This window comes from Grus americana, chromosome 2 (genome assembly GCF_028858705.1).
Source record: "Grus americana isolate bGruAme1 chromosome 2, bGruAme1.mat, whole genome shotgun sequence".
Taxonomy (NCBI): domain Eukaryota; kingdom Metazoa; phylum Chordata; class Aves; order Gruiformes; family Gruidae; genus Grus; species Grus americana.
In genome coordinates, this window is record NC_072853.1 from 91190638 (window position 1) to 91218459 (window position 27822).

General features: G+C 40.2%; 1 protein-coding gene across 1 annotated transcript in view; it reads left to right on the forward strand.

Annotated features, from left to right (window-relative positions):
- The window catches only part of PHLPP1 (PH domain and leucine rich repeat protein phosphatase 1), a 141989-nt gene that overhangs the window by 81616 nt on the left and 32551 nt on the right, over positions 1-27822 (forward strand). Inside the window, exons 4-8 of the mRNA XM_054816770.1 lie at positions 10803-10969; positions 22299-22445; positions 22986-23216; positions 25239-25441; positions 27049-27109. Coding sequence (XP_054672745.1) covers positions 10803-10969; positions 22299-22445; positions 22986-23216; positions 25239-25441; positions 27049-27109 — 809 coding nt within the window. The remainder of the gene's footprint in view (positions 1-10802; positions 10970-22298; positions 22446-22985; positions 23217-25238; positions 25442-27048; positions 27110-27822) is intronic.

The following is a 27822-nucleotide window of genomic DNA, read 5'->3' on the forward strand; positions in this document are numbered from 1 at the left end:
TTGCTGTGTAAGTGTTGACTACTACACAACTCATGACGTGGATGGTTTGGCTAGAGTAAAAAAGGCTTATCAGTCCTCCGTGTTCCAAGGCATACAATTAAAATGGAATGTCAACATCTGCTTCAGAAATTAAGTATTGCAGAGCTTAGGCAGGGACATAGAACAGAATTTTATCTTCTTGGAAATAGCGTGCATCACTGGGCGTGTTGAGATGGGTTATCTGACCCCACGGAACTTCTCCCCTCTTGGCTTTAGGAGAGCAGGAAATGTGTCGGCAGCTTCATGCGACAATTGTTTCCTGCTTTAGTGCTCGGGTGAACCGGGCAAGCAGAGGAAGAGAGGTGATGACAGGCAAGGGCTATAAATAATGCATGACTGCCTCACGTAGACTGCCTGTGCATGGTGACGCTATACATGTAGAGAGGTAGAGATGTACAGGCACTCAGCCGTGTGTGTGCGTGTGCACACCATCGACGGCTTCCCAGGCTGAGTTGCAGAGCTGTGCTGTAGTGACAGCGTGTTTGGTGGGGGAGAAGCTGTTGTGTGGGCCTTAGGTGCCAGGGTGGATTTGTGCCTATACACAAAAGAACCCTGTTGTTTAAAATATGAGGAATATCCAAAAAGAGATCTTTGATTTAAAAACTGTCACACTTAAGAGTTTTCTCCTGCTTGCCTTTGTATTTTCCCTTCCCTATTTTCAGTCACCTTTGTCTTCAAGTCTTCAGTGGAAATACCTGTGGTGTTCCAGATGACCCTAGCCCGCTGTAAAAAAGGAGAGACTAAATTATGATGTCAGTGCACATTATGTTTAAAAAGTGCTAAGAATAGCAAATTAAAGGAGGAAGAGCGAGCTGCCATATTGGTCTTACTCCTTTCATGTCAGTGCAGAATGCTCTCTTCGTGCATTTATTTGCACCATGAAACTAACAGAAAATAACAACAGATTTAGTTTATGCTATACAAGTAAGTAATGCAGGAGCCTCTGCAGCAGTAGTCTCCATCTTTTCTCAATTTGTGTAGAGACCTACCTGAAGCAGCAGTGCAAAATTAACTTTTTAGCTTTTTTTCTCTAAAGTAACCTAGTTCTGACTGACTGCCTCAGTCTTCTAACTATTTTTTCAGTACAAGTTTGCCGATCGTGTTCGGAGACTATGTTCTAAAGTCGGAGCCGTGGGAAGAGGACGAAGCTGGTCTATGACTAGTAATATGATTTTTATTTCTGCTGAGGAAAAAAGGTCTTGAGTTCTGACTGCACACAAGCTTGGTGTTACAGACCATATTTATATAAACAAATTCTATAGAGTTTAAAAATTAATTCCTGAACTTGATTGCAGTTCTGCAAATATATTTCTAAAATAGGAGACCAGGACGATCAGTTTGTGCGAGTGTTTTACAGGAATGGTGCTGAGGAAATTCAGGGAGCAACAATTGAGTGTTACTGCTAGAGATGTACCTGCTTTTCAGCTGTACTTCATCCACCTTTGAGCTCTAGTGAAAGATAAATCAACTGCAGGACTGCCTTTTCCTTCAGCACAGAGGATTCTGCTCATTAATTAAAGTGACAGGTAATAAGCCATATCCACTTGTGCCTACAGCTTGATCTTTATTTCTGATACGGTCAGATGCTAACATATGACTTTCTCGTATCAGGCATGGTCAACCAGGAGAAAGACTAAAGTGCAGATTCCAACGTCAGTGTGGAGCACAGACTTTGCAGAGCTTTTTAATACAAAATACGGCCTTCAGCCTGTAAAGAAGGCTTGAAGCCACTAGTCTCATGGTTAAATTAGCCCTACGTTGTATTTGTCTTGGCTTGCCCACTAGCTGATTGACCTATTTCATATGTGTTTCTAGATACTATAATGAGCTGTAACGTCTTTACAGAGTTCATCATTGCAGGGATTTTTATTACCAAACCTCAGTTTTCTCTGGAGTCATTACAGAATCACAGAATTGTTTAGGTTGGAAAAGACCTTTAGGATCACCAAGCCCTACCATTAACCGTTAACCTAGCACTGCCAAGTCCACCACTAAACCATGTCCCTAAGCAGCACATCTATGTGTCTTTTAAATACCTCCAGGGATGGCGACTCAACCACTTCCCTGGGCAGCCTGTTCCAGCACTTGACAACCCTTTCGGTGAAGGAATTTTTCCTAATACCCAATCTAAGCCTCCCCTGGTGCAACTTGAGGCTATTTCCTCTGGAAAGATAGGCTTTTCTAATGCTAACTGGTCAGAACCAACCCAGAATACCTTTTTCCAAAGCCTTGATCACAGAGCAGTGCCAATGGCAAATGTAGGGAAAAATCCTATGCAAGGATAAAGTAGTTTATTTTAAGTTATTTGGGATGTTACTTGTTGTAGTACTGCCATCTTATACTTTAGAGTCACTGGGTGCAGTATCTCCTCTCCAGATGTCTGTTTAGTCTCCTAAGCAATGGATATCTCTCTTCTGGAGGAAAACTATGGAGAACTTCACCTTAGTTTCCATGAGATCTGAATTTCTAGATGAGTATTTTTGCTTTTACCTTTGGCTATTGTTTATTACCTTTGGCAATTCTACAGACAATTGTGTGCAACAAACACACTATTTGTGTTGCAGTTAGGAGTTTCTGACATTTTCTTACAACTTTGTAGTCTTTGTCCATGTGCTTGAATGTACCATTGCGATTCTGGGCTACCGTGTTTATGAGTGTGTTGGCAACGGGTTGGAGGTCAGGGATGTGCTGGTTGCTGAGAGGGTGATCATGCAGTAGTTGGTTTGTTTCTTACGCCAGTAGCCCTTGGAGGCTGAAAATGAGTCTCTATACTAGTACAACCTAAAAATGAGTTTAGCGTAATGCCAACATCAGTGGCATCTTTTGAAAATAGCCTTTAACCAAATCCAAGGCTCTGCAAAAAGCATGGGTTTTTTGAGGATAATTATCCAAGTTTCTTTACATTTGTGAGACTAAGAAGCACCATTAGCCCGTTTGCAACTGTTGATGCAACATCTAGTGAAGAAAAAAAAATTTTGAAAGATTTTTCTCATTTTTTCAGTGTTGGATTTTTGGGGTTTTTTAGCTGATCCTTACTTACAGGAAACGTGATGACTCTAAGTTTAGTACAAGGAAACCATTTTTTCCTCTAATACCGTAGAATGACAATATTGAGATAATGCTTTTTCTAAAAATAGATCCCTAAAAATAAACCCACAGCTTCCTTTTGGCAGTGATTACAAGTATTCAAACATAAACAAACCTCTGGTTTCCACGCAGAACTTGACTTCCTTTTTTTTTGTGTGTGTGTGAAATCTTCAATATTTGCAACCTTTGCTCTGCAGTCATATCTGGTCATTCTTGCTGTGGGTGATTTCTTGTCCTCTCAAGTCTGAAAGCAGAAGATGGGGCAAAACAACCTTGAAGCCAGTTTTGTTTCTCTTTTGATGGTAGCACTTGAAAGTGTTCCTCCTCCTCTTTCCCCACAAAACCTATTATTTTGCACCTTTTGTTGTTTGAGGTTAGTTGATGTTTTGGAAATGAACTTCTGAGTGGTTTAGGTGTAGTCTCGGTCTCAATGGTTTGGGAGGGAAGCTTGGTGTTTTGGCTCAGCTGGTTAGTTTTCCATGTCAGAATAGTTCAGCTGATTCCAAAGTGGTGTAATTGGTGACTTCAAGCTTTTCTCTTCATTTCTGTTCTAGAGAAACTGTAGCTTCACTGTTTTAATTATTTTCTTTTTCCTTACTGAAACTTAGTCTGTGGTCCTTGTTTTGGACTTGCTGCCTTCAGTTAATAATAGAGTAGTTATTGAAGTACTGCAGCCAAGAGTGAGAATGGAAAACCAGGTATCGCCCACACATCTGGAATAGCTTTCAAGTAAAGTCTTTTGAAGCCTCTAAATCAGTTCTGATATTATTTAAGCTGAATTTGTGCAGCTCTTGCATAAACACAGGAAAGCATCGCTGTGGCTTAGAGCTAGAAGCTCAGTGAGGTGCCGCAGATGTTCCCTTTTAAGGTGTGTTCAATCCAGGAGGATCCTAAAGTGTTTTTGGTAATCTCTGGGGGTAGTGGGGTGGGAGTGAGCGGGGGAATGTAACTTTGCTCTTAATGAAGCTCAGGGGAGCTAAGTGTCTGTGGTGAGCAGGTCCCGTGAGAAGAGGGGGGTTGCAGGGACTGACATACTGCACAGTACTTCAGTACGTATAAGCTGATAACTGAATGGCTCTAACACTGACAGCCTTTCCAGGCAAAGTCTAGCAGGGAGCAAAAACGGAGAGGAATTATTAGCAAAAACTAATTTTAGGGATGTTTGGTCTCCTTAGGCTTCTTCTGTAGTCAGTGGAGAAGGAGGAAGGTCTCCAAGGAAAAGAGGGAATGAGTGTTGGAGACTAGTTTTAGGCCCCAGGCCAGTAGAGCTATATTCATGATTGTATTATAAAACACTTGGGTCAGAAGGCCTTTCTGAGTTACTGTGAAATAATGGCATGAAAAGACTTCATCTCACTATGGAATTAATCCATGTGATGCAGCCGTGTAGGAGAGCCTAGGTCAGAAACTGAGGACCTAGCATAACCTCTTATTTAAAACAAACAAACAAAACCCCACAACCCTGTCCACGTGGGACTGGGGAGACTCAGACAAGTGAACATCTTTCAGAAGTGTCACTGGCAAGAGTCTGAAATCTATAGTAAATGCTGAAAGAATGTCTTTGCTGGAGGGCTGCTCATTGCGAAGTCCGCCTGCTGGCAGTACAGCAGTTTGTCTTGGTAAAAAACTAAGTCTAACACAAGTTGTAAGAAGACAAAGGGGTGTTTCTCCATTTTTGTGAGACTGTCACCTGTTTTGCAATATTTACAGTTGAATTGTTTTCAGTCAAGCTGTTTTAAGGATGTTAATATTCCTTGCACCACCAAATGGAGATTCATGTGTCTGAATTATAAGTAGCTTAATGCTACAGCTAACTACTGTCCCTTAACTCCAAGTTGCATCTTAAGCCTTGTCCTTGCAGGGATCTTATCAGTGGGAACATCCCAGTGTGACTGCCACCAAGATAACAGGGTTGCTGTTGCTCTCTGTATAATATTGAGAATGTAACTTTTTTGACAAATTCTCACTTTCAAGATCTTGATGCTAAACCTGGGACACTGACTTTCACATCTGTGAGATTTCTTCTGGACTCCTGTCATAAAGGGGAAAGGAGCGCAGCTTCTACTTCATTACCTCCACGTTTCCCCCTCCCCACACACATTTGCTACTACTGTTTTCAGTTAAGTTGTTACAGATTTGCACAAGGGCCAAAGTGGTAGTGAGCTATTTCTGCATTTCAGAGCTAAGGGGAGGATAGCAGCGACAAGCTAAATAATCTTCATGCCCTGGAGTCTCGCTGGCATGAGATGTTTGTACCAGGGGCTTTTGGCTGCATCACCTGTGGAGGAGAGATGGGGTGAGAAGCGTGTGCCCTGTGAATGCTGCCATGCTGGCATGTGCTCCTGCCCGTCGTGGTAGGCAATTACAGCTCTTACCTACGGCATTGCCTCTTGGGTTTGTGAATCTGTGACATGCTTTCAAGCCTCTGCTGAGTTTTGTCTTTTCTTAGCTTGAGTTAATGTGCATCTAATTTAACGTCTGAAAGAAAACGAAAAGGAGCGGCCAGAAAAGCCATTACCTTTTCACCCTTTGGACTGTGCCCATTTTAAAAGCTGTCATATAAAAATATATGGCGCTTTTTAAAATTATTATTATTTATTTCTTCCTCTCTTTCATTAAGGTTTTTGGCATTAGCTTGTTTACCAGTCTGAACATTTGCTCAGCTCTTGGCTGTGGCTGAGGGCACCGATGTGTTTCCTGGCTGCGGAGGGAGGCCTCTCTGCCGAGCAGAGCTTTAATGTTCGAATAGAAAGGAGGATTAGGATTTGAAGCAAGGTTAGCTCTGAGGTGAGGAGGACTTGGTTGCTCTAAGCAGTTAGTTTAAATATTTCAAGTGTACGTGTCACTGTTTAGTTAAGCCTTATGCAGGCATTGGTGGGATGTGATGATTATCAAACTGTTTAAAAACAAATCCTAAAGGAGAAAAATTACACTGCCTTTGCATTAGCATGTCTACAGCAGGTGTAATTTAACATCGTCAACTCAGTTCAAACAGACTGGGAATTTGGCTGCCTGTACAGTGTGGGTTGTTTAGTTATTTTGTCTTCTGTTGAAGTCCTAAATAGTAATTTCTTATCTGAATAGAGCTATAGGGAATGGGATGACAGTAAACAGGAGAAAGACATAATTACGTTGGTTTAAATTCGCACCACAGGTCACACCAAAAGATGTCCTTGTGTAAACAAGGCTTGTGTTTGTCCATACAGCTGGGTTCAGCTGCGTCCATTGCTGACATCCATTGTCAGCAACAGATCATTTTTGTAGTATAGCCAAGGCTTTAAAACAAAGACGGTAATCAGTCTTGTTGCATAGCTTGGTGACAGAGGTGGCATTATACTGATGGACAAAGCAAAGTGGGTTTTTAGCCTTTTTGCCAAGAGGCAAGAATATTGGTTAATACAAGTATTTTTCTGTATTTTTGTTGCCAGCTGCTAAAGATTTACAGTGCGCCCATACCATACTTTCACTAGTCTTAAAATACTGGGGTTTTTTAAAAAATAATAATAAAAAAATTAAAATCGAAACATTGGCAAAACCTTTTATTATTTAAGGTACTGCTGGCTTTACTGAATCGTTGTTTATACTTGTAAGTACTATTGTGTCACAAGTAACACATGTTTAAAAGTGAGTTTTCATATTTGGGAGACTCCTAGTTCTTTGCCATGTGTGCAGCTCTTAGGTGGGGAGTAGCAGAAGGCGTACTGCCCGAGGGAGGGAGAGAGCACTCCAGCACACATTATGTGTGGTGGTATTCACAGAATAAAGCTGCATTTTATTGCTGCTGGGGGAAAATTAAAAGCACAATGACAGCTGTTTGGTGTTTGCAGTGAGTAGATCCAGGCCTCTTTGTAGTACATGTGCTGTAGTTGTATGCCACTTCCTTGAAACTGCATTTCAGTATGCCACATTCACATGGAGACCAAAAAAAAAAAAAAAGAAACAACTTAAAAACTGTAGGCCAGGGCTGTGTAACTGAGGTTGCAACAGTAACTGGAGAAAAAAAAGTCTTCTACTGGATGTTGGCCTTTGATGTGCAAAGTGGCATTTGGCCTCACTCCTCTAGTATTACAATGGGAGACGTTACAATACAGTGATTGGCCATAAAGTGTTTAAAAATCATATTCAGGGAATGAAGAAAGCCACGTGTTTCATCTTGTTTCTTTTCAGTTGGGATTTTTAATCATCACAAATGCAAAGTACTTCAAAAAGCACAAGTGATCTTGCTAAATGTTTGATCTGCACTGCTGTCCGAGTGTTGTGTGTCTTGCATCTCTGGCAAAGACGGGCATTGACTCTACAGCGTATGCTGTAGCTACAATAGCTGAGGGGGTGTCATACACCGTCTTCCAAGAAGGTCGTTACCCCAGCCATTTCCCTGCATTACAAGTACTGGAAATGCAACGGCTTTCATGTGACAAGTGTTAAGGACGTGAGGAGAGGAGATTCTAGAGGGGCTGTGGTGGGCAATGGTGGCTTCTGCCTCGGGAGTCATGAACTGTGCTGCTTGTTTTTTGGTTTTAGATATATACACAAAGCATATGAACCAGTTATACTTCTAAGTTTTCCAGAAGAACACACCAAATAAGTCATAATGAGCACTTAATACGGGTTCCATATATATCTAGAAAGACTTTCCCTCTAGTGTTGCTGCCACACTGGCTCTTCTGTATTTTTGTCGGAGCACAGGTCTGTTGAACCCAGCCCAGATAACTTGTTTGGGGTATTTATTTACAGTGGAATGTCTTGGGGTTTTTTTGGTGGTTTTTTAAAATTTATTACTATTCCAGTGGAAACCCTACTTTCTGCAGATAATGTCCCTTCCTCTGAATGCTTTTTATTCTTTGACTATAAGGAATATCTAGTCAGCATTTTCTTACCCTTTATCAGCGTGTGTCTGCAGTGATTTCCCACAGCGAGTCAAAGAAACCCGTTGCTTTATTAAAACCTGTATCATCTTTTAGAAAAATACTTTGCTTTTAATAAACAATACCAAACACACACATGCACAGTCATACTGCATTTAAGTCAATTGAAGACGACTGCAAGATTGAAATATCCCTTTATTGTTCAATTTGGGAACAGTGTAATTTCAGAATTTCAATATGCAACTTCAAAATAACTGATGAAAGTTTCTGGTGACCCAAAGAGAGTATTGTTAAGATGTTGTTCTCTTTTGTCACTCATCTTTGTTTTTCATCTTGTTCCTCTATTCTCTAGGAACTTGTTACAGAACAGTATTGAGCAATGAAAAGAGAAAAGTCTTCATCCCTGCCTATGAGAATAACTGTGTGTGTTTATATGAGTATTCCTTGTAACAATTCAGAAGTTAGTTCTTGGAGTACTGTTTTGCTAACAAAAAAGACTTCAATAAAATTACAGTTGATTCCAGAACTAGTGCCTTTTAAAATGTGGTTTTAACTTTTACGGTTATCTCTGTGGTAGAGGCATCATTCAGTATATGTCAATTGCATTAAAATCTTAATTCTTCATATAACAAAGTGATTCCTTTAAAAACAAACAAAAAAACCCCAGAACATACAACTTGTAAAAACAAAATCACTTTTAACTGGATTTTTTTTTTCACAGACCTTGATGATATTAAGAAAGCATTCGCATCTGTTTTTTGAGACGAGTAGAATTTGGATTTGTTTGACTGCTTTATTCTGGTTCACACTCAGAGTTACCAGTTCTGGTACTTTAGCAAGGCATGTTACTCTAAAAATATCTAAGCTCTGCTGGGTTGCTTATTATGATTCATATCACATTCCAAACAAGTAGTTGGAGCAACAGTGTATGTAAGCATTACACCTGTAATTACACATTCTCCTTTTAATTTAACGGGTGTCAGCACTTTTTCATCTCTTGTGTTTTCATTGTGATGAGAACTATACTGTACCAGGCAGGTTCTGGCACCATAAACAGACCGAATACCTAGCTTTCAGAAGTGACCGCTCAGAATAGCCTATGGATAAGTTTTGTCTAATACTATAAGGGGAAGAAAAATAGTAGCTAAAGTAACAAAAGGACTGAACTGATTGAGTAACAGAAATTTGAGCGTTTTAATGGATGTGGGAGGACGGGATTATTAATGGTCACATTAGAGAAAAACAGTGCACCGTCTGTTCCTCTCGAAGCTTATGGCTGTGTGTTTATAATAGACACCACTTATCCTGAGGCCTGTGTAGCTTGCGTTGGAGAGGAAAAAAAAGAAGAAAAATCTCCTTGTCCTTCCTTTCAGTGGCAAGCTACTTCACTTAAGCTAGGAAAACCTGATGTCTCTAGGTTCAGGGTATGTTATGGTGAGGGCTATATCTCTGCCCAGAAGGTTAGCTAGTGTCTCTCAGAAGCTCTTACAGACTGTCACTGGACATTGATCACGAGTTGTTGGGTTTTTTCCTCTCTCTGTCCCTTAGATGTAGTGTTTGTACTTCCGGAATCCTAGTATGAGGCCTGTAAAAGTCCCAATGACAAAATGAAATTATTGCTTCCCTTGCAATGAATAGCTGACAGAACATGTAGCCCTCTGAACACTGTCTGTGCAATCCCAGAAGTCTAAAATTGCAGTGAAGTTGTTTGCTTCTCCTCCTTTGATCCAAGCTGTGCCTGCTCCAAAACTGCCTCTCATCCTTCTAGCATTTGACCCCTCCTCCTTGCCCACCATCTGCACTGCCTTGTACTGCTGTGTGGTGGTGCTTTGTCATGTAGCTAGCTCCACAAATCTGCTTTATGAAAGGATATTTTTAGTAGTATAGGACAGAAAATACAAGAATTCTACGCTGCAGTGTTATGTTTGGGGTTTTTGATTGTTTTTTTAGGGGGTGGTGGGTTTTTTTTTTAATAAAGACTAGTAAATAAGTAAAGCATCAGGATGTAGTTCACCCAGCTGTATCCTAGAGACTTCATAAGGGGCAGAGTTGCTGTTACTTGAATTTGTTGCCTGTAGGTCCCTGTGGAACGATGCTAGCTATATGTAGTGCTAGGTGGTTTGATTTCTTTAGCCTCTATAGACTGTTTGTTTTACCTTCCCCTTTCTAGAAAACAGTGTTAAACCTCCAAATCTCACTTTTGTTTTCGTCACATTTTTATCACTCTTGGACAGGTTTCTAATCCATTGAGAAGAGATGAGTGCTCACTGCTTTGCACTGCTGCTGTGACTTTTTTTTTTCTTTCCAGTAAGATGTAAATGGGCTAACTCCTGCCATTTAATATCTGCTTTTGACCCTTGAAACTGAGATAGAGTGATGACTGTTACCCCTCAGGTCCACTCAGTTGGGTATACTGACAGTCACGCAGCAATATAGAAGACTTCTGTGCTATGTTTTTGGTGCTGTTACTTGCTAACTAAAGGACTAAGCTAAAGTTTATGTCAAGTCTCTTATCTTTTTTTCTGATCATAAAGTATTGCATAACTTCATTGTTGAAAATGAATCCATTTCACTTACTAATTTGACAAACCTTTGTGCTTTTCCCCCTGCTAGCCATCTGTGGTTTTAGCACTGAGGCAAAGCAAGAGATCGTGGCATAACTTGCAGCAATGATCTAAACCATGTTAGATCAGCTACGTATGCAGCCACTGGCTTCTGCTGTGTTTAAAAACAATTTATCTTGTGCTAGTAGGGGTGAAGGAAATGTTATTATTACAGTATTAACATATTGGTGTACCTCTTGACTTTCAGGTTGCATCGCAACGCATAAGCTCAGTGGATCTTTCATGCTGCAGCCTGGAGCACCTGCCTGCCAACCTGTTTTATAGCCAAGACCTCACTCATCTCAATTTAAAGCAGAACTTCCTGAGGCTAAACCCTAGCCCATCCACAAGTAGAGCGCTTAATGAATTACAAAGGTAAAGTGATATGGTTCTACTGGTCTGCCTCTGCCCTTGCAGCCAAGTGACCACTGGTCTGCAGGAACTTTCCTAAAAAATTACTACCTCCTCTTGTGGAGGACTGGCCTGAGTGTAATGCTTCAGAAATTGGTTTACTCTGTGTGATAGAAACAGACTAGCTTTCATAAGAAACTTAATGTTTTTCTTGTAAGTAGAAGGCTATTTTCAATCCAAAATGCAATTTTCAGAATGTGTTGGTTTTATCTACCTACTGAGGCCAGACTGTAGTTCCTCAGTCTTTGGCTGATGTGAGTAAACGAGTTGGTGAGCTGCCCATTGAAGGGATACATCCTTGGTCCGAACGGTACTGCGTGTGACTTGACTTAGAAGCTTTTTTGTTACACACCCTGACCCCCCAAGCAAAGAAACCCCTGATTTAATAAATTCAGCTGGATTCCTGTCCTCTTTCTACTCTACTCAACCCTAATTCTTCTTTCCTAGTAACTGTGACCTTCCAGTTGTTCTTTCCACTGCAGTTTGTCTGAGAATGTAGCAAATGGGTAGGCAGCAGCACGATCAGTGATCTGAATGATTTAATGTATGTGTCCCAGAACTGCGGAATCAGCAGGCTTTCTTTATTCGGAAAGATAAATGTTTCCATACTGAAGATAAAACTGTGATTTTAATTTCAGTACTCTGTGAATTGCAGAGTACCTCAAGATTATATTTGTGGATGGTCCTGTTCAAACAAAATGTTTTAAACCACATTTCTAAATCCCTTTCTCTTTGAAAAAACCCTGAAAAATACAAGATGCATTATGCAGGCTGTTGTATTTTTATATAATTCCAATTTTGTTCTGGAAAAACAAAAAATTTGGCATAACAGAAGATGAATGAACCCAGCAGGTCTGCTTCACAAACAAAGGCAATGATTCCAAGAGCTTATGAACACAGTCTGGAGAGAAATACTGGATTAAATGTTCTGTGAACGTCAGTATAGGTCTCCAAGTGGAATTTTAGCATAAGTTAGGTGATGAACATAGACAGATAACGAATGTCTTTTTTGTAATGAATTTTTACAATTTTTCCTTTTTAAATATCAGAAGCTGTACAGGAGATACTTGATTACATTTTGTCCATCTACATATAGCTAATTCTGTCAGGGATTAGAAAGCGGTTATAAATAATGTGATGGGCAATCTTCGTTGTCTGTTTAATATTCTCTTGGAGCTGCAGTTGTAGGAACAGCCAAAGAGTCTTGCTGAAAGTTAATAAACTGTTAAAATTTTTCTCGCTAATGTGGACCTGAACGTGCAAGAGTGAAAGAGTTCAGGTGACCAAATAAAACTCTCTTGTTTTCTGAGATTCTGCTTCAGGAAAATCTGGAGAAGTGGCATATACCTGCAGTGGTGCAGAACTGATTTAAGTGTCTCGTTCTTCTGAGAGCTGGTCCTATTCTGTCAGTGAAAGATTGTCTGCTCTGCCTCCATTCCTTTGATCTTGCCAAGATGGCGCAGGAAGGTCTGTGAACTTCTGGAGGGGGGAAAAAAAAGAGCATTATAAGAAAGGTTACACCGCACTGTTTCAGTGCCTCGTGAACTCCTGCCCCTTGGTGCTGACCTTCCCTCTGCCACTGCTGATGTCCTCCAGCCTTATCTTCATCCAGCGCAGGTGGCATTGCCCAGGCAGTGAGTAGCTGGAAGCTGCTGCCACCATCGCTGTGCCAGTGGAAAGGGGCGTGCGAGGTGGCAATTACTACTGGGGGCAGGAAGATCCGTGCCCCATCCGTTCTCTTTTGCCTCCCAGCAGCACCAAAAGCACAAGCCTGGCCCTGGAGTGCTCTCCCAAGCCATGCTCCTTTCAGCCCTAAGAAACACAGTGCTGACTTCTCCTTAGGGTGGGAAAATTTGAGGTTTACTTTTGCTGCCAAAACAGCCTGAGCCAGTTTGACTGCTACTGTAGGTCTGATTTTCTATAGTGAGTAAATACACAAATATCTAGCAAGAAGGGAACACTGAATCTTTTTGAAGTTATTAGTGAATCCCAGTATGAAAGCATGTGCGAAGCAAGGGAAGCTCAGTCATTCCTGGGAACACAAGTTGTTATTTGTCTATTTTTTTTCTTTTTAATCCAATTTCATAAAACCATTTTTAGATCTTTTGGGGGTTACACGAGGTAAAACTTGACTGGATAAACTAAAAGTCTTTTTTTGGGGGGATGGTGGGGTGGCGGGGTGGGGTCTTTTTTTGTTCGCCCATATTCTTTCAAACTACTGCAAAGCAAGTACAAAATCTCTGCTGTTCTGATTTGGTACTGTTGGTTTTTATACCAAATTCTCAATTGCTAAATTGTAGCCGCACACAGGGCACAGCACCAGTGAATCAAGCCCAGAAGTATTTAAGGCTCCAAAATAACCATGTGCTTGGATGTTGTGAACAAAATGCATTGGCATTTTTTATACCTACCCTTCCTGGTACAATTTTCAATTAAAATCTGGTTAGCAAGCCAGTCTCAGAAAATTTGTGTTGCTATAAGCAGCTCTTGGTGCTAGCTGTTCCTCTTAATAAATCACTTCAGGTGGTAATTTAACAAAAGCTTTTGAATGCTGGATTTCAAAACAAGAGGTATGTCAAAGGCAGAAGAAAATACCAACTTTTAGCTACCCACTGAGTAGACTTACAAGCAGCTGGGTCATAGTAATGAGATGCTGACATATGCACTGACTTGGCAGGTACAGTCAGGAACGGATTGGGGAAAAAACCAAGAATTCCTACTTATGCAGTTACTTCTTTCAGTCGTTAACATAATTTATTGCATTTCTGAATAAAATATTTAGTCCTGCTCAGTACATGGCATAAGTGAAAAATCTCTATCTTAGGAAGTAAATTACTGGTAGCATGTGAAGGTTTACAGAGGTATAGATACACTCATTTTCCCAGTAGTTACATTTTTCACTTGCTTTACTGTCCACTTAAAGTTCTGTCGCTGTAGATACTCTGCAGCTGTGAACTTCTGTAACTGAACTGTTTGAATGTTGAAAGGTATGTACAGCTACTTGTATTTTTTTCCCCTGCTTTTTCCAGGGAATATGTATTTCCGGGGAATACGTATTCATACTATGTATAAAAGTAGGCAGTCTGAAAATTCATCTGTGTTGAAAAAAAACACAGCCAATGTTGGTATTTGTTCTCCCTCACAGAAGCTTTTTTAAAATGATAGCAAAGGGTGTTTTTCTTTTGGGGGAAGAGAAGAGATTCCCCACTTGAAAGATTGCCCAGCTGTTGCAGTATTAGAAGCAGCTGACAGGTCTTGTGGTAATATCCCCATCGAGTCAAAATTTGCCTTAAAGCCCTTGGTCTTTTAGCTCCTGTATACTGCAAATGGAGTGATTGAAGACATTCCGTTGTCTTTAAGTTGTCACAAATTTTATTGGTTACACTGGGTTGGTGGATCTTTTCTTTTAAACCATAAAGTTGAGATTTATATGTACACTGTGTTCCCAAACCTCACTTTCCCCTTATCTACAATGCAGCTTCACAGCTTTTGTTCTGAAATGCAAACGCAAGTTCAGGCTTACTAGTTTTGCAGAGGACTAGTGCTCTAGGTTTGAAGCAAATGAATAAACCGTAGTCTTTATTCACTGTTGCTCTGCTTCACTGGGCTAAGCATGCTTTGTATTTATATGTAATTGTTTCAGTCAGTGCTGTTGGAAAAAACCTGTTGGCATCAAGAACACTGTTTGCTGGTTAATATTGAAAAGTTGTCGGTATGTGGATTTTTAATATAAGCCTGTTGCAGATTTAAAAAAAAAAAAAAAGAAAAGGGGGATGTAGTAAGCCAGAAAGTTTGTTTTAACGATAAACAAAACTATGCTTGCCAGTTTTATCTGAAGAACAAGTTGTTATTCTGAAAGCGGCTGTTAATTATTAACAGTGATTATATAGATTTTTATCTTAAGATCTGTTGGTATCTTTTCTTTCCCAGATCTGTTAGTATCTTTTCTTTCCCTCTTTAGAAATCAACTGTCTTCTCAAGCATCTCAGCTGAAACTCTTCTGGGCTAGTGGCAGTAACTTGAAGTTGCATCTATAGGATACGAGAACACTAGAGGACTCTGAGATATTGATGTGTTTCTGAAATCCCTTGCTACTTCCAAGTCTAGGATAGCTGGTTTTATCTGAAAGCTCAGAATTTGGGGGTCTTCAAGTTAAACTCTCCTTAGAAACCCATCGTGCAGTAAGTAGGTACTTCAAAATACAATCATTGCTCAGAGAACACTTAGGTTCCCAGATGGTGAGGGGGAAAACAGTATTAGCGACCCAACTGCTGTGAACCCAGCAGACAAGCTTGGTAGAAGTCGAGGTGAGATGTAGCTTGATCCTAGCTTATACCTAGATGTTGAGGAGCAGGGAAGAAAGTCTCCAGCCTACCACTTGGTTGGTCTCAAAGTGCATTGACGTGCTCCTTCTGATTATTGCTTTTAGTGTATAAAACTGAGGTTAGCGAAGAAAGTCGGATGGATTAATGACATGGCAAATAGACATCCTCCCCCTTGCCAGGCCACGCAAGGCATTGCTGGTAGATGCACTGAAAAAGATTTGAGCTCTTTTTCTCTTTCTCTTTCTCTTTCTCTTTCTCTTTCTCGGATGCTCTTCTGGAAAGGAATTTGCTTTAAAATGTATGCATTTATTGAAGTTATTCAAATGAATCCAGCTAACGTGGGGAGCGTACTACCACAAGGAGTGGAGTGCCATTGCATGCTTCACGGTGTGGGAAGATGCTGGGAGCTCTCTCTCACACTCTGATGGTCTCAGAGCCAGGAAACCTTACTTTTATACTTATTTCTCCTCTTTAAATTGAAGCTGAAAACTGAAGCGTAGCCATCTAAAGCAGTAGGGCAAGAAGAAGTTGGTGTGATACCGACAACCAGAGGTCTGCATGTAACAAACTCCATCCAGTGTTCGCTGTATTCTGGTGCTACATTTATTTTCTCAGCTCTGTAGCCTTGAAAAAAATTTTTTTTTTTTTTTTTTTGCTATTTACAATACTAAAGAAGGCACTTGGAATCTGTTGTTTATGTAACTTCATTGCTTTTGTTTTATTCAGCTTGTAAACACATTGAAGGAAGAGTTTGATTTTTGTTAGTGCATTTTCCAAATCTTCATGACTGGTTGTGTTCTATGTAGCTCCTGTGTACCTTTCCAAACTCAAAGTACCCTCATGTGAATACTCAGCAAAAATCAATGACATTTGATTAAAGAAAAATAAATTGCAAAATTAAGTTGCTACAAGTGACTAAGTGGAGAAGATTGCAGAATTGGGTTAATGCCTGAAACACATGAGATTTTTTGGATTGTTTAAATTGTGAACAGCGAATTCCTTAATAGTGGTAGGAGAAAAATAGATGGCACTAAGAATATGCTATGAAATAGCATTTTTTTAAAACAGTGTAGTCTAAAAGTAGAAAATGTAGTTGTTAATTGGATTCAGTTTAGTGTAACTATTAGCCTAATTACAGCAGTATCTCTTCCAAATAATGCTTCAAAACCTGAACATATTTATTGAATCCAGTTACTGTGTATCAACCTACTCTGATTTACTTGTCTATTGCTTTCTGATATGGCTTTCAAAGTAAGGGGTTTTTTTTTTTCATGTATTTATACATGTTTCAGTTTGGAAGCCCACTCCTAGCTAATGCTTTTGTATTTCAAATATAAATTTCCAATATAGAGAAGGAGAGTATATTTTCACTGTTTTCCTAGGAATTTTTTTCTTCCTCTGAGTATAGTCTTTCCCTCCAATGAAGCAGTGTCTGCTAGGCATGTGCAGAAATTGAGAACTGCAAAGTACAATAATGTAGGTTCAGATTGTTTCCACTAACAAAACATATATTTTGTTTTTCTTGTCTTTATGGTCACCTTACCAACTATGCAATAGAATAGAAGTTTTATTGTTGTCTTAAGTTTGAAGATAGTCTGAATTTGACTTGACATCTGTAATAATTTGTAGTGACAGGACAAGGGGTAATGGCCTTAAGCTGAAGGAGAGTAGATTTAGATTAGATGTTAGGAAGAAACTCTTCACTATGGGGGTGGTGAGGTACTGGAACAGGTTGTCCAGAGAGGTTGTGGCTGCCCCATCCCTGGCAGTGTTCAAGGCCAGGTTGGATGGGGCTTTGGGCAACCTGGTCTAGTGGAGGGTGTCCCTGCCCATGGCAGGGGGGCTGGAACTAGATGGTCTTTGAGGTCCCTTCCAACCCAAACCATTCTATGATTCTATAATTTGTGTATTTTGAAAAATAACTGCCTAGAGTTAACGTTATTCCTTTTTGTGCAGTGCAATCTGTTTTCTTCATTTTTTTTTTAATACAATCTACCAATTAATTTTGACATACAGACTCAAGTCTGTATGCCAGAATTGTTGTGCCTTTTATAGTTTTAAATGCGAGTAGGGGGCAGAAATATCAGGATGACTGTACGTGGTGTGTTGGCATAAAGGGTAGTGAAGATAGCAAAATTGTAGCTATCAGTCTGCTTTTATCTTTCTTTTTCCCCAATGGGGTTTAAGAAAGGAGGAAGGAAATAAAAATTCAGATAAAACTATGTTTTCATTTATTCATTGAGCTAATGGAGAAATTGATAATGTGTCAGTTCAAGTGTCTTCTGACTTGATGAGAATCAATCTTTGCCCTCAAACTAAGTGACCCTCTTTCCTGAGATGACTTTACTCTGTCTGTTCTTGTGTGGCGTGATGTGAACTTCTCTTGTTTCTGGATGTACAGGAGTCTCGTCCAGAGAAATGGAGTGGAAAACACCATCAGAGCTGCTGCTTCCTCCTCTCTCTATATTATCTATTGAAAACTTTTCTGTGCCCAAGCTGGGGAGGGGCTGCATTGACCTCAGTTAGGCAAAGCCTTCACCTGCAGCATGCAAGTGAATCTCTAGCTGTTGCAGGAACAGTCTACCTCTATTCAGTCATCTAGACAAATTTAACAGGGCAAGAGGGCTGGAATAGTTCATTTTAATTGTCTACCTAATTGAAGACTTTTACAACGACACCTTTCTGGGAACGGAAATGCTATGGCAGTATTACAGCACTAGGTTAGCAGCTCCCTTAGGCAATAAGGCTATAGATGGATGAATCTGATGCAGCTGCAAAAAGGCAGTAAATGGACCATTTATTTTCAAGGAGGAAATCAGTGCATCAGGTTTCTGTGGAAATTCTCTTTGTGATTAAGTTGTGGCCAAAGTGGCAGGCATTCACGAAGGTGGCAAGTTGTAGTGCAGTTCCAAAACTTGCCACAGTGCATCAATCTGCTCAGAATTGGTGCTGGAGCTGAGGGACAGTTGTGCTGTTCCTCGAAATGATGATGTTCAACTGCAACCACAGCATAGTCATTAGACAGCCCAAATACTGGAGGTAGGATTGGGAATGTGATTGTTTTCTTTAAGCTGAGTCCCTTACTAAGCCATGTCTTCTGTTCTGGGTGTAGAAAAATACTGCTTTTTAATTGCTTTTGGGAAGAGTAGGGCAAGACTGGTTTTGTCAGATGAGTCTGTTATGGCTGCATTTCAATGACGGTGTATGGCCAATTTGAATATACTATTCCCCTCCTCCAAACACAGTGGAACACAAATGCAGTACTGTGCAATGGAAATTCCTCTGCTGTGCACATCGGGTAGATCTGAATTTGAAATTGGCATGTCAGTTCATTGCTTTGCCGTGGTACAAACTTCTCTTGTTCGTCCCTCTCCTCATTTTGCTTATGTCAAACTAAAACCACTCCTGAAGTGGCAGCTTCAGGATTAAGTGGGCATTTTTTGGCTCAATTATGGCAATTAGTGTTTAGTCATATTGCATGTTTAAACTCAAGGGTTGACAGATCAACATTTTGCTCTACCTTAAAGTAGGACTATTTTGGTCAGAGAAGTGAATGTTTATATATTGGTCACTACAATAGAAAGTTTAGTAAGCAAAGTGAACATAGCGTCTTGAAAGATGCTGATCTTCAGGTTGACTTTTTTTAACAGATAACAAAGTCTAGAACCAGGGAAGGAGAGAGAAGAGGAAGGAAAGCATATGTATGGAGTTGATATGAGGTTATTACACTGTCATGCCTCAAACATCGTGCCTTTTCTTCTCTCTACTAATGCCATGGGGGCAGCATCGACGTGTGTCCCTGCTTCTGGTGGGAGTAAACATTTGGGTGTGAGAAAACAGCAAAGATGTTGCTGTGTAAAATCTATTTAAAGCCTGACACTGTGCAAACTCAGCAGCAACAGAAAACTTGAGTCTGTAAAACATTTCTCTCCTACCTTATTTATATTGATGCTACAAGTACTTCTGGTGCTGCTGACTGTAAATCTATCTACGTATAAGAAGCGCTATAAACAATTCAGCATTTTAAATGTGCAGCATGGTAGTGCTCCATAATGGAAGTGCCCCAACTCACTTGCGATGTGAGAAGTGAGCGGCCAAAGATGAGACAAGTAGACTTGGATCTTAACTTTGAGCAAATGCCTGCTAGTTTAGCTTAGTAACGTTGTGTACTTGACAGAGCTCCATGAGGAGAAATGCGACGTTAGCATTTTGTAAATGAACATGTTTACAAAGGAGGAAGAAAATATCTCTTTCCTGCCAGTTGTCCTAAATTAATCTCCTAACTTTAAGCTTATGGTGTCTTTCAGCTTTTCTTTAAATGTGAGTTATCAATGAACTCTGCTTTGTGGATTATTTGACATACACTTACATGTGCATTTTCAGCTTCTATCTTCCCTTACATACAATATAGACCTGTAAACCAGTTCAGTTTGTGTCCTTAGTAATTAGATTACTCACAGAAGACCCTTAACAAACACACATTAAACCATACATTAGAGTAGTAGAGATGTAATCCAGATACATTGGCGGGGGGAGGGAGGGAGGGAGGGAGGTGTGATTTCTGCCCCTCTCCCCCCGCCTTTCTTTGACCTAGGACAATTGTACAAAAGAATGTGTGCAGAAAATCTTGAAGCCGAACACTGCACTGGAGTTAGTTGATGTATTTCTTAGCTTCCTTCACCACCACTCCCTCCCATCAAAACCCTGCTCCAGTCCTCTTTATTCTGTGTATTAACTTGATTTTCTGTAATTTTATCTCAAGATTGTATTTGGGGTCTTCTAGTAGATTGTAGTTTTCACTTGTTTAGTGAGCAGAAGCCCTGAGACTGTTCTGAGACTCCAGAGCAGCACAGGTAAAGGCTGTAACCTTGGTGTTGATTATTAAATGAGTTGATTCTTTTTTCATGGTTGACTTAAAACTTGGAATGGTTGTTTTTTGATGTTTCTCCAGCAGCCTAGTTATTTTGACTTAATCTTCCTGTCTTCGCTACTATTTTTGCACTTACCTAAATACTGAAAAAAATGTAATTTCTAAAGGCCCTGGAGTCTGCTACTTAGAGCACTCTTGTTTGTATTTGCAGTTGACTTGGAGGAAGATATGGGACAGCTGTTCCACCACAGAATCACCCCAAATTTCAAGGCAGTATATCTGTGGCCTAAATCTACAGTTATCTTCAAGATAAATGCAGGATTGTGGGTTTCAGTTCTAGGATCAAGATTTTTTGAACCCTTTCTCTCAAAACAAAGGAATAGGAGGGTATAGTGTTTAAAATGTGCTTTTTTTTTTTTTTTCCTGGCTAGCAGCCCTCATTAACATCAGCTAGCTTACCCTAGCCTTCTTATTTTGCAGTTCTTCCTCTAGAGATACATTAGTCATTGTTTCTGCACAGTAGCTTTTTTTTTTCCCTGCAGCAGTAATTGGATTGCAAGATTTCATTTAGTCTTCATCTAACTGTTCCAAACTTCGTCTGCCTCCAGCATGGTGCTGGGTGTTCAAAATCTGTGATGACTCTGGCCATGATTTTTCCTCTTTTTTTTTTTTCTCTTCTACCATCTTTGCACCAAAATACCAATAGAGATCACAGCATTCCCTTGCTTGCTGCAAGCTCTTCTGAATGTTAAGTGTATTTCTAAATTTTAAATGCATTTATACCCTGTCTTTTGGGGTAAAATCCACGCTTCACTTACAACCCCCATTGAAATACGATATGAAGGCACTACTTATGTTTTCATGTTGAGTTTTAGTCAGTGGGATTAGTTTGATTTAGGAAATACTAAAGGTGCATGCCACCATCCTTAGCTGGTGGGGATTTCTAAGAGGGTTTTGGTATTAAAACTTTTTAAACTGTATAATGCTTGATATGTTTTCTGGTCGGGGAAGGACAAAGTGCTTTGAGGTAAAAATGTGCTGGGCCAATGTGAAGGCTGTGGATGCACTGGTACATGCTGTTGGAGATTACTTTTCACGTGGAATAGCAGCGTTCATAGGTGCAGTTTTGCTTCCATTGCTGTGTTATATAAAAGCCTGCTCACACAAATAAAGGACTTGAGCCTTAACGAAGGGAAAACGAACTCCAAATGAAATGTCCTGGCATAAACCATGCCAGAAAAGAGACTTCCTCCCATCTATCGGAATCTGACACAGATCTTTTCATTCATCCTTTTACTCGCCTTTAGGCGTACCTCCCAGTGGTTGTTAGGCAACCATGATAATGTTGCTGAACATGCAGGCTGCCTAATTGGATTGTCCCCTTCTTGGGCTTTTTGTTCAAACAGTGTTGGTCATCTTTAATAAGGCAAGCACATGCAAGTTGCTTCATTGGCTGATGGGATAAACCAACGGGCTTTTAAGAATTCCATGAGACATCAAGGACAAAACTTTGAAATCTATGCGAGCTTTGACATCATACTTAATTGAGAGCACAAGAATTTGCCTTTGTCACTATAGTAGGTCTTGCTAAATGCTGCTTTAATTCAGCACGTTTCCCAGTTGTATTCAAACTAGCCTATTCTAATGAGACTTTTTGGTTGAAAGGCAGTATCTACTCACAAGTGGAGCTGAGCTGCGCCACAAAAATTTAGTGTTCAAATAGGCTGAGAATTTCCTGTGCCTTGTAACCAATGCCACTAGGGTAGTCTTACTAGCAAGAAATGTGTTCAGAAAAATAGTGATGCTTTAGTACAAGATAAGATGCCACAGAAGAAATGACATATACGAATGGCAAGGGTTTTGTTCTTTGTTACACTTCTAGGAAAATATATTTAGCATGTGGTTCAGGAAAGCCTCTTTATATAGGCTAGCTTAACATGAACAAACTCTTGCAAGTGGTGTTGAATGTGAGTGTCTAGTAGTGTATTTACCTAATCAAACTTACCTTGTATTAATTATTGCAAGGCAGCTTGGTGTGGTTTATGTTCCACTTATTTGTCTCCTTCATTTGTTTTTATTTTTTCTTATCTTATTGTAGATTCACCAAGTTGAAGAGCCTTAACCTTTCCAATAATAATTTAGGAGACTTTCCACTGGCAGTCTGCAGTATCCCAACACTAACTGAACTCAACGTGTCCTGCAATGCCCTCAGAAGTGTTCCAGCAGTTGTAGGCGAGATGCACAAGCAAGTACTTTCTTAAAACTTAATGTACTCGGGCTGGTAATATAGACAACAGGTAGCTTCATGACTCTCTACATAATCTTGTTATGAGAAACAGTTTAAACTTACTGGGTTTTGGCAGAGCGGACTGGCTTGTAGATGTGTATGAAGGCAGTTGTGAGCTGCAGGTGGACGGGAAGTACCCTTTGCATCTCAAAGCTCTTCCAGTCCCCAGTATTTGACACAAGGGTCACCTTCATGGTGAAGGTAATCTTTAAACCCCCTTGCTTATATGCTTCAGCCATCGCACAACTCACCGTTCTGGGATGTTTGAAGATACGATACAACTGTCTAGCACAGCCTGCATTTCATAGTTGCAAGGCTTTTAGTTGATATCTTCTTTAGCAGATGTTAAAGTGTTATTCTTAACATTTTTTTCTTTCTTCTGCCCTTTTGTATATTATATTTCACTGTAACTGCAGCAGATTTGTGTGTTTTTAGGAAGGAAATGTGATTCAACAGGTCACTCACTTCCTTCACTCTCCCCTCCCCTGCCTTTAATAGCTTGCAGACATTTTTGCTGGATGGCAACTTTCTCCAGTCCCTTCCTGATGAATTGGAGCATATGCATCAGCTCAGCTACATCAGTCTGTCCTTCAACGAGTTCACCGACATTCCAGGGGTGCTGGAGAAGCTGACCGCCATGGATAAGCTCTGTATGTCAGGAAACTGCATGGATACCCTGAACCTACAGGTGTTAAAAAGGATGCCTCACATTAAACATGTGGATCTAAGGTAGGTATTTGAAAAAGGGGAAAAACAAATGGGTCTAAATTATTGGTGTTGAAACAGCTTCTCTTTGGCTGCCAGGATAGTCCCCCAGTATGAATCTGTTGTGTTAGTCCATTGAACCATGTTTCTGGTAGTATTATGCAATTCACAGCACTTGCTGTGAATTAGTACTCTTCTTTGAGGAAGAGGTAGCATTTAGGGACATCAATAGTTAGGAAAATGAGTGGGGGAAATTAATATTTATACCAAAAACCCCAACCAAAACAGAGTCTGGGACACTGGTGACTCCTGCAGTTCTAGTTGCTACAGTGGTAATACAATATACATGATAATCCCTGATTCAGAAAGCTTCTGTCTGAAATGTTGTAGATGCATGAGATGAAGAAAAGGGCAGTGAAGGTGAGAGAAGAAAACCAGATATTTTAATATTTCTTGGTATGTTTAAAAAGTCAAGTCTGTCATAAGTAACGTTATATTATTGATGCCCTCAGCAGAGTCTAAACAGGTCCTTATTACACATGGCTCTAGTATGAGGTGGCTCTTTATTCTTATGGTCTTTGGGGAAGCCAGCTTCTGCCATCAGCCGGACAAGGCTCAGTTCAGAGCCTGGACCATGTGGACCAAATAACAATGAATTTTAGAACCATTTAGTTAAATTAAGCTCTTCAAGCTAAAACTTTATGTACCATACTGTTGTGTAGCTGTCAGACTTTGGAATCAAGGAAGGGCCAGCATCAGTTAAAAAAAAACAGCTAAAATAGATGGATAGATTGTGAAGCGTGTATGGGGGGGTTAAAACATGTCTCTGTGTGTGTAGGTATGTTAAAAGCAAATAAACAAACTGGCCTTAGTGTAGGGATGCTGTGGCTGAGCTGGCCACGAGTTCCAGCGATGCAGTTCCAGCCCTTTTATTGTCTGCTGCATCCTTTCGGCACCGAGCAGTGAACAGTGAGTGGTTCTTTGTAATGCCACCTGGAATAGTAGATGTCAAACTTGTTTGTAAACTGTACTTGCTGCACAGTGAAGTGCTTTGCTTCAGTGAAATCGGAATGAAGTGCTGCTTGTAAACTGAAAACAGAAAAAGTAGGCTCTGGTTTCAGAGGGGGCGTATTACCCATTTTCTTTTAATTGGAAAATGTAGCTACTCTGAAGACACAACCGTTATACAGAGGGCAACTCTTTGAAAGCAAGAGTAACAACAAAACTGCAGGTGTATGCCCATATCCTCACTAGGGAGGCTCAGTGGGCCGACAGAAGTTACTGTACCAATTTTGGTGTTCTGGTGAGAGCTGAGAATTTGAAACTGATCTCTTTGGAGTGCTCTGCCATCTCAAACGCTGCTGGGTTATAAATAATCTTATTTCAGTTGTAACTTCTGGGGAAGTTGCTGAGTATTGGCAGCATCAATGCACTACAGTGAAGATGTGATAAAGCCTGTTCTCCTTATCTGACAGACTCACTCATCTTCGAGTTTTGCTTTGTTTTCTTTCAACACCCATTTTCAGGCCTCTGAATTTGCTTGCTGTGGAACATGACAAAGCGAGAGGCAAATATGGGAATTCATAAATCTCAATTTGGCCTTTCAGTAAGGCAAGAGATTCCAATATCTGCAGGTTACTCATGTCTGCCGGGCTTTTCCAGCAGATGCTCATGATAGGCCAGCAGGAACTGTAGAGGTTTTGTTCTTTTTCCAAACTATTGGGCACAAATAACAGCCACATCATCTTCTATTTTTTATAGACACAATAGCTGTAATACTTATGTTCTTGCAGAGCTTTTTATCAGGAATTTTCAAAGTAGTTTAGAAAGGAACTTGGTGTCATTGTTCCTTTGTCATGATGGATAAAACAGACTTGATCCATCCTTCTTTTAAAATACCATGACAAAGGGGAAAATACTTTAAATAAGCCTTGATCAGAATCTGGAGGCTAGTTTAATCCAGCACAACCAATTGTAGAGTGAGCATTGGTTTGCTAGCAGGAGCCTGCCACGTAACTACACTTAATCTCTTTTTTTGTCTGCAAGATTGAATTCAATTAGGAGATTGGAGGCCAATGAAATAGATTTTCTGCATCATGTGACCCAACTGGATCTCAGAGACAACAAACTTGGTGAGCTGGATGCAACAGTTTTTAACAACGTTGAAGTGTTACACTGTGAACGGAATCAACTGGTAACCCTCAAAATCAGTGGATATTTTCTCAAAGCACTGTACGCTTCTTCAAATGGTAAGTGTGTTTTCAGGGTAGATGTGGTGGTGTCATCTGATTTCTGGGTTTTGTACCTGGTTCTCCGTGGGATGCTTATGAAGCTCAGTGACGTGACCCTTGGAGAAAAGGGTTTCACATGTGCTGTGTCATGCTACTGCCAATTCCGAGCTTAGAAGTGACTTTGAAATAACACCGGGCTGCTGATTTGGAGCTTTCAAAACTGTGAAAATCTTAAAATTTGGGCCAAAATTCCTTTCTGTCAGCAGGGAGGGCTCTTGAAGTTGTCAGTTCTTTAGGTTGTATTAATGTGTTGCTTTACCAAGGCAAATAAGGAATTTATTGCTTTTCCCCAGAGTTGAGATTGTACAAGTGGCCATTTGTGAGACAAACTAAAAGAATATATATTTTGCTACTACCTCTAGCTGCTTACTCTGGCCAGAAAGCTACAAAATCTATAATGAGTAACTTCGTTTGTATTCAGTAATAAAAATAATGCAGCGTTTTCCAGTTGAATAACTCCTGTGTTCCACGAATAGGATTTGTTTGATCTGTCTCTGGAAGCTGCTATTACTTAAAATACTGTGTTTCCACCACTATTTTTATTGTTTGGAGTAGTTTGGTATGGAATAAACAAAACGTAAGCTCGGAGAGCTGTGAATTTGCTGAACAGTCTGCAGTGCCTTTAAAGGTTGTAATCTTAATGATATCCAAGCCTGTGCCTTCATTAAGTATTCATGCCAGGATCTTTGTAGCTGAGAAAAGTTAACAATGTGAGCATGTGCTGTGCAATGTGAGCTGAGAACCCAAGTCAACCTGTATCTTGCAATCAACTGCCTATTTGGTCTTGCTGTTCCTCCTGGCTATCCTCTCTTTGCACCTGCAGCCACCTTGTTTTAGTCTCATCTTCCAAAGGAACTGTGATGCTTGTTACGTTGTTTTACTTTAGTGGATTTTCTGTAGGCTTTAATAAATGTCTGCTGGTTTTGTTTCAACCTTAATGTTAAGCATCAGCTACCTAAAACCCTTAGAATATGAAATATTATTGAAGCAATCAAAATATAACATTACTAGCGGTAGTTGAGATGCTGTGAACGATCTGTAAGGTTGCATGAGCCAGGAGCACCATGGGGATGCAAAGGCTCATGTAATGTATTGAAAATACTCTGCATCTTGCCATGACCTGGAGGATTCTGAGGTATTCTGTAGCTTGCTGTTCCAGACTGGGGAGTCTCCCTTCCCTGCCTGTACCATTAGTGACCAATGAAAAAATGTAGAGCAGGTTTGTGACTGACTATTCTGGGCAGAGAATGGCCGGGGTGAAGTTACAACTCTGGGACAAAAATGGAAGAATGAGATTTTGCCATGAAACTTTGAAACCAGATTTTCATCTCTGATCAGCTATGCAGTGTCTGTCATAGCAAGTACAATTTAATGTAGCAAATGTACTCAAACGTAATAAAGAAACTAATCTCAGTTCACAGAGGTCCATGTCCTCAGAAGTTTTTTAGGTTACTGACTTGTTCTGAGATCTCAGGGTGTTAGCTGCTTAAAATAACTCTTATGGAACAGCCATTTAAGTGCAAATCTTTATCACCACTTTTGTTTTGATTTATTTTTCCTCCTAGAACTTGTTCACCTTGATGTGTATCCAGTTCCTAATTGCCTGGCTTATATGGATATTTCTAGGTAAGTATGTTTTTTCTTGGGCCTGTAAAATATACATCAGTGAGGCTTACGGAAAAATGACGTTCACTAGTATTTCACTGGGAGGGAGTGGGAGCAGGAATTGGACCTTGAGATATGAGAAGACTGATTTTCAGGGTTACAGGATGGGCTTTTTTCTACTCATCAGTTCTTCCCTGTTTCCTTTTTATAGATTTACTTTCTTTATGGGTGTGGGGTTTTTTTTAGTGCCAAAAGCAAAATGTGCCTTTAAAGGGAAAGAGTTTCCCTGATTTAAAGATTTACTATCTTGTAGAGGTACAACACAATGATTCAAATGTGCACCAATATGAGACACGTACAGAAGTTCCTTTCTGGATACTTCTGTGTCACAAGCCCAGCGTAGGTGACGGTTTGATAGTTTACTCATCAGTACGGCAGCTCCTGCAGCTCATCGTGGTTCTCCGCAGCCCTAGCTGCTGGAAAGATGTCTGCAGTTGCCATTTGAATGCATCCATAAATCTCACCTTAATGAGGGAGGTGGGATAAGGAAAGAAATGGAGAAAGGGATGTTTTAGTTTACAATTTTTAGTTTACAATTTAAGGACTGAATCAGGAAAACACTTTATACATGTGCTTAAGGCCTGTCTTATTTAAGGAATTACCATTCTGCATGTTGAAGTGATAATCTCATTCATTAAAAAGCCTGCTTAAAGCACTCTTAAGCTGTTGAGGGT